This window comes from Cotesia typhae, unplaced genomic scaffold (genome assembly GCF_013202065.1).
Source record: "Cotesia typhae breed Kobodo isofemale line unplaced genomic scaffold, CoteBio_Ctyphae contig_59, whole genome shotgun sequence".
NCBI lineage: Eukaryota > Metazoa > Arthropoda > Insecta > Hymenoptera > Braconidae > Cotesia > Cotesia typhae.
The window spans coordinates 1,196,987-1,210,991 of NW_027423761.1; the positions used below are offsets into that span (position 1 = coordinate 1,196,987).

General features: G+C 29.7%; 2 protein-coding genes across 2 annotated transcripts; both read left to right on the plus strand.

Moving 5' to 3' along the window:
• The first annotated feature begins 4,409 nt into the window (after positions 1-4,409).
• Positions 4,410-6,503, plus strand: LOC141532393 (uncharacterized). The gene is made up of 2 exons (XM_074250722.1): positions 4,410-4,454; positions 5,820-6,503. The coding sequence occupies exons 1-2, from the start codon at positions 4,410-4,412 to the stop codon at positions 6,387-6,389; spliced, it is 615 nt and encodes a 204-aa protein (XP_074106823.1). The 3' UTR covers positions 6,390-6,503.
• A 3,080-nt stretch (positions 6,504-9,583) lies between these two features.
• On the plus strand, positions 9,584-13,213 carry LOC141532284 (uncharacterized). Its single transcript, XM_074250559.1, has 2 exons — positions 9,584-9,691; positions 11,359-13,213. The coding sequence occupies exons 1-2, from the start codon at positions 9,638-9,640 to the stop codon at positions 12,496-12,498; spliced, it is 1,194 nt and encodes a 397-aa protein (XP_074106660.1). The 5' UTR covers positions 9,584-9,637; the 3' UTR covers positions 12,499-13,213.
• The last annotated feature ends 792 nt before the right edge of the window (positions 13,214-14,005 follow it).

The following is a 14,005-nucleotide window of genomic DNA, read 5'->3' on the forward strand; positions in this document are numbered from 1 at the left end:
TGAAAATATATGCAAAATCTATAGTCAAGCGCGCGCTTGCGCGCGCAAATTTGAATTCTAGTAGTTTTTAATATAGAAAGCTATTGATTTAGTAGCTTTAATTATTTTTTAACAGAGTAATTGAGCGCTATAAAAAATTAAATTTTTATATTAAAAGTTCAGGATTAAATAATAGCAGTAAATTAGTTGTTAACTCCAAACTTAAAATCATAACTATCAAAACTTTAGTAGCAGGTTGTAATACAAAAAGTTTATATCGTTCGCACTTCAACAGAAAGATTTATGAGGAACGTTACAAAATCAGTTTAATGATTTAAAGGTAACACAGTAAATAATTTAATTACTGACAATTATTTATTGATTTTAACAACGGTGATAAGTGAGTATTTAAAGACTTGCAACAACTGAAGAAATATCAGTAGTCTTTGAATTTTCAAGATAGAATTTTCAACTCTCAAAATAATGAAAATCCACGCTGTAATTTTCGCTCTCTTTGCTATAATTGTTTCAGTCCAGGTTAATTATTTATTTTTTTATAAAATTGGTCCATAAATATTTTACAATAATTGCTCTATAATTTTTTTTTTATTTATATCAGGGGCAATATGGCTATGGAATGAATCCGTACATGCAAGCGATGCCAGGATACCCTCCAATGGCTTATCCTCATCAAATGCAACCGCTACCAATGACGCCACAAGCCAGCGCTGAAAATTCTAATTCTAATTCCAACACTAATATCAATTCTGCATCAGGACGTTGGTATTAATGGGAATATTGAAAAAATTTAGAAATATAAGTGCAATTAGAAAGTATCAAAATTTTGTTCCGTTTGAAAATTATAAATTATAAGTAATGTACTGAGAATAAATTTGAAAATACACAGAAAAAAAAAGTTTGAACCAAAAAAATATTTTTCTTCTTAATTATTTTTTTGAGCAAAAAAAAATTTTTTTTTTGAGAAGAAATTTTACTTATTCCAACAAAATTAATTCTCTTGCTTTAAGAAATACGTATCTTGATTCAAGAAAATTTATTTAAGTCAAGAAAATCTTGTTGTTTTGAGAAAATTCAGCCTCTTGCTCCAAAAAATTTAGCTCTTGATAGAAGTAAATTTTCTTGTCTTGAGAAAATTTCTCTCTTGCTCCAAAAAATTAAATATAAAGATAGAAGTAAATTTTCATGAATATTTTTAATGATTAACATGTCAAATGGGAAGATCAAATAATATTTCATCATTTTTTTTTCATTCAATATGTATAATTGCACGCTAAAATAATATAAAATGGGTATCAAATATTCAAGAGAAAAATTTTCTCAAGGTGAGAAAATTTTTTTCGCAGCTGAAGTAGGTGGCGCTGCTTCCCTAAGGTATTTAAAAATTCCTAAGTATCTAAAAATCTTGATCAAATATAAAAATTTATTGTATCAAGTATTTATGATAATTTGAATTAAAAAAAAAAAACTTCCACCAAGAATAGAATTTCAAGAAAAATTTTTATTTCGTCCAACACAACTTCGGTCTTCCTTCAAGCACCGGAAAATTTTCTTGAGCCAAGAATTTTGTTCTCCAGCCAAGAAATTTTTCTTTCTGTGCGGAAAAAATGTATTTTTACAACTTTTTTTTTTTGAGCTTGTAGTTCTTGATTTTTTACAATAAATTTTTTCAACTTAGTTTAGGACAAACCATATTTTTCTTATTTAAAATCATCCCAACGGCTGTTGATGGATGTAAAAACTGTAAAATAAAAATTGATGATTAAATTTCTAAAATTATTATTTGTATAAGTTTAATGTATTATATTACTCTAAAAAATCGGTTCAAAAAAATCGCAAGAGTAAATTACAACTCTTGAACTCTTGAACCATTAACGTTGATAGACATTTAGGCGCATCGATAAATCATTTATCAGTTCACGAGTGTTTCTGTCATTTTCCATAATTCTGCTTGTAAACGCTTACGAAAAGGTCATATACTAGACAAGTTTATTGATCTCCTTCTAGTTAATTAAGCACCACATATAAATATATATTTGTATGGAATATATATATTGCATTGAATCCATGCTTAAATTCACGCGCATTCAGAACTAATGAACCGTATACATATATTCACTTGACTTCTTCAACAAATTAATTTTCTTTTTCAATCAATTCAAATACATGTTCGACGTTGCTTTATTGATTGAGTCAATTCACTTTTATGCATCAAAGTTATCTAACTTTTAAAGTATTTAATTTTTTATATAAAAAATGGTGAAAAAAATTTTGTACGAAGAAAGGAAGATATATTTCATGGTAAAAAAGTAAAACTCAGTTTAGTTTTTGCAAAAATTAAAAGTTTGAAAAATTTTTAAGTGCACACGTCAGAATGCCATTTATTTTTTAAGAACTTGTAGGGCAGGTGAATATGTAAATTTTGAACAAGATACTGCGACGTTTTTTGACACAGTAATTATTTAATAAAAAAATCATGAAATTTGTCTGGAGTACGTAAATAATAGTCCGTGAATTGATTCTTTTATTTTTAAATTTAATCATTGAAAAAAAAATTTGGAAAACGGTTGACCCTAAAGGCCATCCATGCAATTTCCCGCGAATTTGATACTTCAGTGCTCAAAAATGTAATTTTGAGCTCTCCGAGCTCAAAAGTCTGATAGAAGTTCAATTAAACACTATTTTTTTAATTTTCAAACCGCAATCACTTTTGAACACACGGAGAGAAAAGAATATAATTTATTCCGATGTAGAATCGTAAACCATTACCAAATTTGCTAATAAAAATCTTAGAAATTGTGATAAAAATATGAAGAATCACTCATTCGATGCGGAATTAAATTCTGAAAATAATGATGATGTTTTTTTATTTTTTTTTTAACGAAAATTTCAATTTTTTATTAACGAAAAACATGACTAAATTAAATAATCTCAGTTTTTCGTAAACTAGAATTCAAATTTGCGCGCGCAAGCGCGCGCCTCATATATATTGTCATGATATATTTACGTGTCGTTTATATATACTGTATTCATTTTCAACCAATCAGAATAAGAATAATTATTTTCGACCAATCACATCACGAATACATTGGTTTCACATACATTTCATCTCTATTTTAATATTAAAGATAACTCAATAACTATTGGTGATATTAAAAATCAGAAAAAAGGTCCTTTTTAGAGGAGGACATTTCTGAAAAAAATAGGGTTCCACGCGATTGCTCTCAATTAAAAATTTTGCGTCCATGGGTCAAAAAATTTGGTGTTAAAAATTTTTATGTTAAATATTTAACACTTTTTTGTGTTAATTTAACACTTTTATCTTAATTTAACACAACAAATCTTAAATTTACGCATGGAAGTGTTAAATATTTAACACAAAACTTCGTCGAGATTTTTTTTCAAAAATTTCCTCATCTTTAAGGATCTAAAAAATTATTCTTGGTTTAAGAAAATTTTTTTGAGTCAAGAATTTATTCTCTTGACTCAAGAATAGTATATTACACATCTAAAGCAGTAAAGTAAGAAATGTTTCAGAACTCAAACTCGCTTAATTTTTTATTTTTTAATTGTTTTCATACTACTTAATAAAAATTTCTTGGTCTAGAAGTTTGGAAAAATTTTTTTCAATTCATTAATTTAATGGACCTTTTTTTTTTTTTTTTTTTTTTCGAGCAGGAATTTCGTTTTTTTAAAGTTTCTTTATGATAAATTTTCACGAAATTGTCCGACTTTAAATAAATACGCCTTATAAAAATCAAAGGAACATTTTAAAAATTGAAATGAATTATCTTGACTATATCTTTGTTCATATAAATGGAGAGACAAATGTTTTAAAGAATTTTTACAGGCCAATGAATTGCTAATAGCCCTGTGAATTTATCGATTTTTTAGAGTGGCTAAGAATTGTTCTTTAAGCATTGTCCACGCCTTTAAAAAGGGTAATTACGTTAAATTACGTTAAAAGTTACGTAAATACCTTTTACAATTTTTTTTTTCAAGTAGCATAAAATGGAATATGTTTTTGAACATTTTGAGAGCTTCTAAAAAATAGAAAAAATTTTTTACTAAATTTTTGAAGCACCTCATTCAACCCTACTGTCTATATAACTAAACTTTAATACTCATAACTTTATATTAACTTTCTTTTTTTTATTTCCAATTAACTCTATCGTTACGAATTGCGATTCGTTATCATTACTGTCCAATAGCTAACAAGAAAAGTTATGATTTATTAAAAGTTAAATTAATTAATTTTAATAACGAACTTTCTGAATGCTTAAACTTTTAATTTATCGTTAATAACAAGTCAATAATATCTTTATTCATAATAATTGAAAAAAATGAGATAAAGATTCAGTATAAAATGATCCGAGAATTTTATTAGGTGCACTTTTGTAAACTCAGTCATCATGAAGAGCTTTGCAGTTATCCTAATCATTTCCGTACTAGTCCAGGTAATTTTTTATAATTTATAGCACCAGAATTTTTGCCTTAATTTTAAAATAACAGTTAATAATTAATTTTTTATGTTACGGCGAAAATATTGGTCGTATAAAAAATTTTGAAATAAAAGTTGATCAAAATTTTATGTTAAGGTAGTACTCTCGCCAGAGTAGTTTTCTTAGGATTTTTTAAAAATTTTAACAGAATGTTCATATAATTCTGCATCGATTGGCGCAATTTGAAAATTTTTGACTATCTAGTTTTAGAGATATTTAATTTCAAAGTTTGAGTTTTGAACGCTCTTATACATTACGGTATACGGGATATCCAAAAGTTTACCTACAAACATTTTTATATCTCAGAAACTTTTCTTAGGATCTTTTTAAAAAACTAGAGTAACGTTAACTAACAACTAAACAATTTTTTAAAAATAATTTCATTGATAATTACCACACAGTTTCACAGATATTTATTAATAAGTAATGAAAAATTTACCAGACTTTAGCCGAGGAAGGGATACGTTAATAAAGCTATGGCAACAACGCAAGTTTTGTGAGCCGCGAAAAAAGTATGAGACGCGCTTGCGCTGAAAAATTTGAAAAGTTTAATGTACGTTAGGTGTAATATTATAGTTATTAATTTTATTTATTTAAAAAAAAAATAACAATGATTATTTTATGAAAATAAGTATTTTTCTATATTTATTAAAGAATTAAAAAAAGTTAACAATTTTAATATAATAATATATATTAATCTTTGATAAGTTATAAAAATAATAGTCAGATGAAATAATAAAAAAATAGTAAAATTTAAAATCAGTCAATACATCAACACAAAAAATTTAATTACTGATTTTTCTGAAAAAACAAAACAATACTGTCAATTATTTTTTTTTCAGACAAAAATTTTTCAGACATTGTAATTATATTTCCGAATAAATGTATGTAAATAAATAAATAAACGCGTATATCAAAACAGAGGTTAGTCTACAACTGGTCCAAAAAACTACAGTGTAACCACTATAAAATATATTAACGCTCATGCAGTGTTGCCAGACTTTTCAAACGATCAGTTTCTCGTTCGTGATTGGCTAAAATAAGTACATAAACAGCAAAAAGTTTTGGGCTTGTCAATGATGACTCTCAAGAGTATGTACCGTACACTTTAATATAAACTTTTGACTGCGGAAGTCGCGAGGGTTCTATCTTAAGTAAATTTGACTTGATTCAAGAATTTTTCCTCTTGATTTAAAACGATGAAACTCTTCAAAATTATTTTCTTAGAAAATTAAAATTTCCCCCAATTTTTTCCACGATTAATATTTTCTGCAAAAATTAATATTAAATTAATAAAATAAATTTTTATTCAACATCTAGCTAGCAACAGAATGTTCCAGCCAGTTCTTAGGAACAGCGTTAGCAGGCAATCGAGGCGCGGTAAGTTCAGCATCAGCTGAACCAGGATGGTCCTCTGGTTACGGAATTCGCGGGGGCCCAGGCTACAATTCAATGCCAATGGACGGCTTAAGCGGGCCTTATCCGGGAGCATACAGCAGTTACCCACCAATGGGACCGCCATTTATGCCACCAGCGGGCTTAGGACTTGCACCATCAGGCTTAGGAGTTCCACCGCCCGGTTTGGGCGTACCATCATCCGGTTTAGGATCGCCAGTAGGCTACGGTGGCATCAACTCGCCATTTGTTGGCTTATCTTTTTCTCCGATGGGCCCAGGGAGTTACAATGACCCAAATGCTCTAGCAATGGGCGGCGGCCCTTCACCGTTAGCCTTCCAACAACCTGCGTTCGCTATGCCGATGATGGCTCAACCCCAATCTACTCAAATGACGGAAAACGACAACGCCAATACTAATATCAATATTAATCACGATATGGGACTCCATCATCCCGGTATGCCTAAAGGACTGTTAGGATTGGCTAGAATGTAAATTAATAAATGATTTTTTTTTCTAAGTTCACTAATAAAAATACTATTTGAATGATCACTTCCTACAGCCGTTAATTGATTGAGAAAATTATATTTTTTGTGATCAAACTTTGGATTGTATAATTGAATATCATTACAGAGGAATTGTTAGATAAATTTTATTTTAAGTAACAGTTAATGATTAATATTGCATTAATGATTTCATTATTTAGAATATTCTGAAAATATAAATAAATTAATAAATTATATCTACTATCGAGCTTATATTATTGAAAATTATTAAAAGTGGAAAAATAGAGATGAAATGTATGTGAAACGAATTTATTCGTGATGTGATTGGTCGAAAATAACTATTCTTATTGTGTTTGGTTGAAAGTGAATATAGTACACATAAATTACATATAAATATATCATGACAATAAATATGAGGCGCGCGCTTGCGCGCGCAAATTTGAATTTTAGTTTTGAAATAAAAAACACACGGAAAAACAAATATTGCTCTCAGAGCAATATTGTAATGCTATAGTAGCTATCCCCACTCAACCAACTGTTAGAGAGTTACTAGAGCCATCTAGTAGATCGCTCTGGCAGGAATACAGTAGTTGGCTAAAATAGCTAAACCGGTGCGCTGGGAGAGCCATACGGGATTGCTGTCAGGGGTTAATGCCTCGTTCAAGTCTCAGATTCTGCGCGCAATCTTGTTTTTTGACACATTTTATCACCTCCAAAATTAATATAATTATTTACTAGCAACCTGTAATTTATATGCGACTGTCGAGAGTTATGGATTATGATTAAAAAAAACTTTGGCTTATTAATTTTTTGTTCTTTCCAATAGAGATATTAATAGTTTGGGTAACTTTTAAATAAAGTTGAAAATAATTAGTGCAATGACAGGATCAAATCCGAATAATTTAATGAAAAATGTGGCGGAGCAAATTTATAGATCCAACAAATTATTTAAAACTCCCCCAACAAATTTCTTAAAAAATTGACCATCAAAAAATATATAAAACTGAAAATTTTTAAATTCTTGTGACAATTTTTTTTTTTAAATGGTCCATGAAAAATAAATAAGTATTATCAAAAACTTGTTAATTTAATATGTAATCTATTTAATAATTTTTAATTACTTATTCTTTTTTATTTATCCGTATAATTTTTCAATAATAATTAATAAAAGATTGAATCGATAGAATAATAAAATTTTTTGGTATTAAATATTTAAATCGTTTTGTCTGGTAAGAGGGCGCTGTAAGAAAAATGTTGGTTAGCGATTCTAGCCAACTAACAGATCGCTCCAGTAGCCCTAGAGTAGTGCTCTTGTAGGAATACACATTACTACAGTAAGAATCTACGAGTAGGTATCTAATAGATGGCCTCAGTAACAATATTTTTTTTTTTTCGTATACTATTGTAAAGATAATTCAATGGAGATTACTCCCAAACTTTTCAAAAATTTATTAAGCGCAATAAAAACGGAATAAATAAAAATCATTTAAAAAATTTACCTGTCCGTTATGTATGAAACCCTGAAAACACTGTAAATTGCGAAACAATTGTAAATCACCGAATGCGAATGACTAGGTAGCTCAGATTAATTCATTTGCAATTAATAGAATTAAAAAAAAAAAAAAAACCAAAAGAATCGATTCAAAAGTCTTACCTTGTTAATTTTAATAAAGAATAAAGAATTCTCTTGATACTCGATCTCAATCTAATCACTTAATTTGTATTTTTATTGCAGTAAAAGGCATTGTCGTTTTTAATTTAATTGTTAACGCGTCAATAAAAATTTACTTCAGGTTTTATTTCGTATCCTATAATAATTAACGTATAATTACACATAGCACGTTCACTGGTGATTTTCAATTAACTGAACAATTTTATGTAATTGTTATTGATATTGAACATGATCGTATATTTTCAATTAATTTTTAGTATGTTTAAATAAAAACAGCAATAACCATAGCGATTTGATGTCATCTAATAATTTAAGAATATTTATTGCTCATTAAAATATTTTATAATCCGTAACAGTGTCGTTATCGATGTCACAAGTCATAATTATCTATTGTAATTCAGAGTTCGATTTTTAATTATTAATTATGCTTCGCATTATTTTTCTCTTTCCGTTCGCTCAAAATAGAAAAGCGACATTCGGTCAGACCTGAAATGGATAGGTACACAGAAAAAAAATTTCTTGACTGGAGAACAAAATTCTTGGCTCAAGAAAATTTTCCGGTGCCTGAAGGAAGACCGAAGTTGTGTTGGACGAAGTAAAAATTTTTCTTGAAATTCTATTCTTGGTGGAAGTTTTTTTTTTAAATTCAAAGTATCATAAATACTTGATACAATAAATTTTTATATTTGATCAAGATTTTTAGATACCTTAGGGAAGCAGCGCCACCTACTTCAGCTGAGAAAAAAATTTTCTCACCTTGAGAAAATTTTTCTCTTGAATATTTGATACCCATTTTATATTATTTTAGCGTGCAATTATACATATTGAATGAAAAAAAATGATGAAATATTATTTGATCTTCCCATTTGACATGTTAATCAATAAAAATATTCATGAAAATTTACTTCTATCTTTATATTTAATTTTTTAGAGCAAGAGAGAAATTTTCTCAAGACAAGAAAATTTACTTCTATCAAAAACTAAATTTTTTGGAGCAAGAGGCTGAATTTTCTCTAAACAACAAGATTTTCTTGACTTAAATAAATTTTCTTGGATCAAGATACGTATTTCTTAAAGCAAGAGAATTAATTTTGTTGGAATAAGTGAAATTTCTTCTCAAAAAAATTTTTTTTTCGCTCAAGCAAATAATTAGGAAGAAAAATATTTTCTTCCTAATTTTCCTAATTATTAAATATGATAATATATGACATCTTGATAATGAAAATCTTCAATTGACTAATATCCTTTTTTGATACTCTCTCAAATTCTTCGCGCATTCGGTGTGCATGGTAAAATCTACGTAAATAGTAGCAATAGCAATTATACGGCACCTATAAATGTATTATTAGTCATAAAAAGCCATATGAAAATTGAATCGTTCATCGAAATGACTTAGGCTCTCTTATCAAATTTAATGAATCGACGAAAATAACGAGATTTCGTGCTGCATATGACTTAATAAAAGCCAACAACATCTGAACCACTGAAACCATACGCCAGTGAAACTTAGCGTAACTACGGTTTCTATAACCAGAATTTAGTTGACTGTTTTTATTTTGATCATCATGGACTTCATGTTTAGTTTTGTTATTTTCCTTGTTCAGTTTCACTTATATTCGGTAAGAATTATTAAGTTACTTAAAGTTTTGTATTTTTTGAGTAAAAATAACTTCAATTTCAATCACTCTGAATTGTTTCAGAATTTTTGTTGATGATTGTTAGAAATTCAATTATGTACTCTCGTAAAAAAAAATTGCGGAATTCCTCCGGTGATTCCGATAGAGGCCCTTTTTATGAAGAAACATGAAAATCATGTTGCTGCCACATGGTTTTGTCATGTTACCGCAACATGACTATCATGTAGCCGAAACATGACTGTCATGTAGCCGAAACATGATAAATCATGTGGCAACATGATTTTGTCATGCTATTGCAACATGATTTTTATAATGCTACCGCAACATAATTGTCATGTAGCCGAAACATGATAAATCATGTTGCTGCAACATGATTTGGTCATGCTATGGCAACATGACTATTATGTAGCCAAAATATGACAAATCATGTTGCTGCCACATGATTTTTGTCATGCTACCGCAACATGATTGTCATGTAGCTGAAACATGATAAATCATGTTGATGCAACATGATTTTTATCATGCTACCGCAACATGATTGTCATGTAGCTGAAACATGATAAATCATGTAGCTGAAACATGATAAATCATGTTGCTGCAACATGATTTTTGTCATTCTACCGCAACATGACTGTCATGCTACCACAACATGATAAATCATGTTGCTGCCACATGATTTTTGTCATGTAGCCGAAACATTATAAATCATGTTCCTGTCACATGATTTTTGTCATGCTACCGAAACATGATTGTCATGTAGCCGAAACATGATAAATCATGTTGCTGCAACATGATTTGGTCATGCTATGGCAACATGACTATTATGTAGCCAAAATATGACAAATCATGTTGCTGCCACATGATTTTTGTCATGCTACCGCAACATGATTGTCATGTAGCTGAAACATGATAAATCATGTTGATGCAACATGATTTTTGTCATGCTACCGCAACATGATAAATCATGTAGCTGAAACATGATAAATCATGTTGCTGCAACATGATTTTTGTCATTCTACCGCAACATGACTGTCATGCTACCACAACATGATAAATCATGTTGCTGCCACATGATTTTTGTCATGCTACCGAAACATGATTGTCATGTAGCCGAAACATGATAAATCATGTTGCTGCAACATGATTTGGTCATGCTATGGCAACATGACTATTATGTAGCCAAAATATGACAAATCATGTTGCTGCCACATGATTTTTGTCATGCTACCGCAACATGATTGTCATGTAGCTGAAACATGATAAATCATGTTGATGCAACATGATTGTCATGTAGCTGAAACATGATAAATCATGTTCCTGTCACATGATTTTTGTCATGCTACCGAAACATGATTGTCATGTAGCCGAAACATGAAAAATCATGTCGCTGCAACATGATTTCATCATGTTTATTTACCAAGATTGCATTATGTTGCATTTGCTATTTATTTTTTTCTGTATTTAATAAACAAAGTACAGAAATTTTATCCTGAACATTTGAATTTCTTGCAAATATTCTTTTAAACAGTTATTTAAGCATGACACCTAATTTCTAAAGCTAGTAATTTACAATCGAGTGATTGAATTAAAAAAATAATTTTATTACCAAAGATCTATACCATAAATAATTTTTTTAAAATTCAAATTAGTGTCAAGCGAGGAACGCATTATGCAACACAGATGATTATTTCCAAGATCGTGAACGAGATCGCCGTAGAGACGTTCCGGTGCGTCGCCAGTACGTCATATCCGACGAAAATGGAAAATTCGACCAATACAATGATCTTAAAGAATCTGACATCAATTTTCCGGATCACGATTATTCCTTCGAATTAGTTGAAGAGGACGACAATCAAAACCCTAATTACCCTCGTAGAATGGACAATGCCAACGATATTTTTCCGTCTTTCGCTATTGAGCCTAGATTTTCGCGAAAAACGAATTCACAAACAAGCTTCAGTCACGGTGCAAGGCATCTTCATCACCGGCATTCGAAAAAATACTATCCTCATGCTGAAGAAATAATTATTGTAACTCCATCAGAGAGTCAGAGTCGGCAATATTACTTACGGGCAATACAAGCACCAGTTCACGGACGGAGAAATAATTTACATCGTCGCAGTCCGAATACTAACATCAACGTTAACACCAACGGCTACAAGAGCGATCCAACCCCTCAACATTTGTCTGAAGACGTGTCATTGTCGAAATCTCAACTGATTGGTGAGTTGATTGACCAAGAGAGCAATTTAGAAAAACCGCAACCTCTGACAGATTCTGTATCTTTGTTAGAGATTCTGAATAACGATCATGATCAATCTGATCGGCAACATTCGAAGAACAGTGTCAACAATGTCAACGTCGACACTAACGTCAATGAAAGAGCTTATCTCGCACACAGACATTCATTGGATGAAAACAAAAATGAAAATGTTAATGTTAACAGCAACATTGATAATGATTTTGATGAACGTGCTATTGGCCCTGCGGTTATAGTTAATGCACGGAAAAATTTAAAGCTGCTTGGATTGAATCGTCGAGACATTGACGCACTGAGATCTGAACGAAGGAGTAAAAATCAAAATAGTAATACTAATGTTAATTCTAACGATGCTGGATTTTATGTGAGGCCAGAACCGATACCTGCGCCAGTGTTTACTGATAGAAATGTTCCGTATATTATTCTTGATTCGCCTCGTAGCTTTGCAAATGCGGCTTATAGAAAAAATAATAAGAATACAAATGTTAATGTTAATACTAATGGCATTGATAATCAAGAATACTATTAAGATCATGGAATAAAATATAGTATATTGTGTTAATATCGGCTTGTGTTCGGCTCCCGAAATCTGTTCTATGATCAATCGAGAAATTAATTTAATTTTTTATTTCGAATTTTTGTTTCTTAGTTTCATTATTCTGTAAAATAATTTTCTATAAAATAATAAAAATAGATTTATTGAATACTTACACGAAAAGGACAAGATGAAATTGGATATCATCCCAGATTGTACTGAGAGAAAAAAAATTTGAGATAGTAACTAGTATAATCCAAATCACAATGAGTATAATCTAAATTATGATGAGTATAATCCAGATAGTAGCTAGTATAATCCAGATTACAATGAGTATAATCAAGATTATAATGAGTATAATCCAAGATTATACTCATTATAATCAAGATTATAATGAGTATAATCAAAATTATAATGAGTATAATCAAGATTATAATGAGTATAATCCAAGATTATAATGAGTATAATCTAGATTACACTGAGTATAATCTGGATTTTTTTTTTTAACTATTGTCTGAAATTTTTTTTCATCACAAATATCACTGAGGATAATCTGGGATGATGTCCAGTGTCATCTTGTTCTTTCCGTGTCCATTAATGTTGTATGAGCTGAATACGATCATTTTAATTACAATAAAAAATATTTATAATTTAATATAAATTAGGCTACAAATTTATGTACAAAATTATAAAATCATTATTTTTCGATTTAATAAATTAATTATTGAATAATCAATGCCTACAGATCAATACTTATGTATGTAATTGAATAAATAAAAAATAAAAAATGGGTTTCCTCCAAGTCTGAATTACTATTTTTAAGTTTAGTTTTTGGTATTGTTATGTATTGCCATGGTATTGCTAGTTGGTAATTGCTATGACATTTTTATTTCGCGGATTATTTGTAAATAGAGTGTTATTCAGAAATAGCTGATGCGACTACGCTCCGCTGTTGTTTAGTTTGATAGGACATTCTAATCCACGTGTGAAATTGCCTCTCGAGCTGAAGGCAGGGTGGCAAACGCGCAGATTGGGATATCCTACTCTTCATCCTCGTTGGCTTAATTTATTACGTACCTATATAGCAACTTACGATAATGCAATTCAAACGTTGTGTCAAAATTTGAAAGCAATTATACTCATTGTAATCTGGATTATACTGGGTGATATCTGGATTATACTCATTATAATCTGGATTGTACTGAGTGATATCTGGATTATAATCATTATAATCGGGATTATACTGAGTGATATCTAGATTATACTAGGTGATATCTAGATTATAATCATTATAATCTGGATTATATTGGGTGATATCTGGATTATAATCATTGTAATCTGGATTATACTAGCTACTATCTAAAATTTTTTTTCACTCAGCATAATCTGGGATGACATTCAGTGTCATCTTATTCTTTCCGTGAACAGGACTATTTTTCAGATTTTTTTCATGTTATCAATTCTATTAATTTGATTTACTGCCCGTAAGTATAAAGATCAA

Bases quoted from the DNA above. Each gene is read 5' to 3' on its own strand.
- LOC141532393 (XM_074250722.1), top strand. From the start codon at position 4,410: ATGAAGAGCTTTGCAGTTATCCTAATCATTTCCGTACTAGTCCAG. The intron at 4,455-5,819 runs GTAATTTTTTAT...TTCAACATCTAG, and splicing joins TCATTTCCGTACTAGTCCAG to CTAGCAACAGAATGTTCCAG.
- LOC141532284 (XM_074250559.1), top strand. From the start codon at position 9,638: ATGGACTTCATGTTTAGTTTTGTTATTTTCCTTGTTCAGTTTCACTTA. The intron at 9,692-11,358 runs GTAAGAATTATT...AATTCAAATTAG, and splicing joins TTCAGTTTCACTTATATTCG to TGTCAAGCGAGGAACGCATT.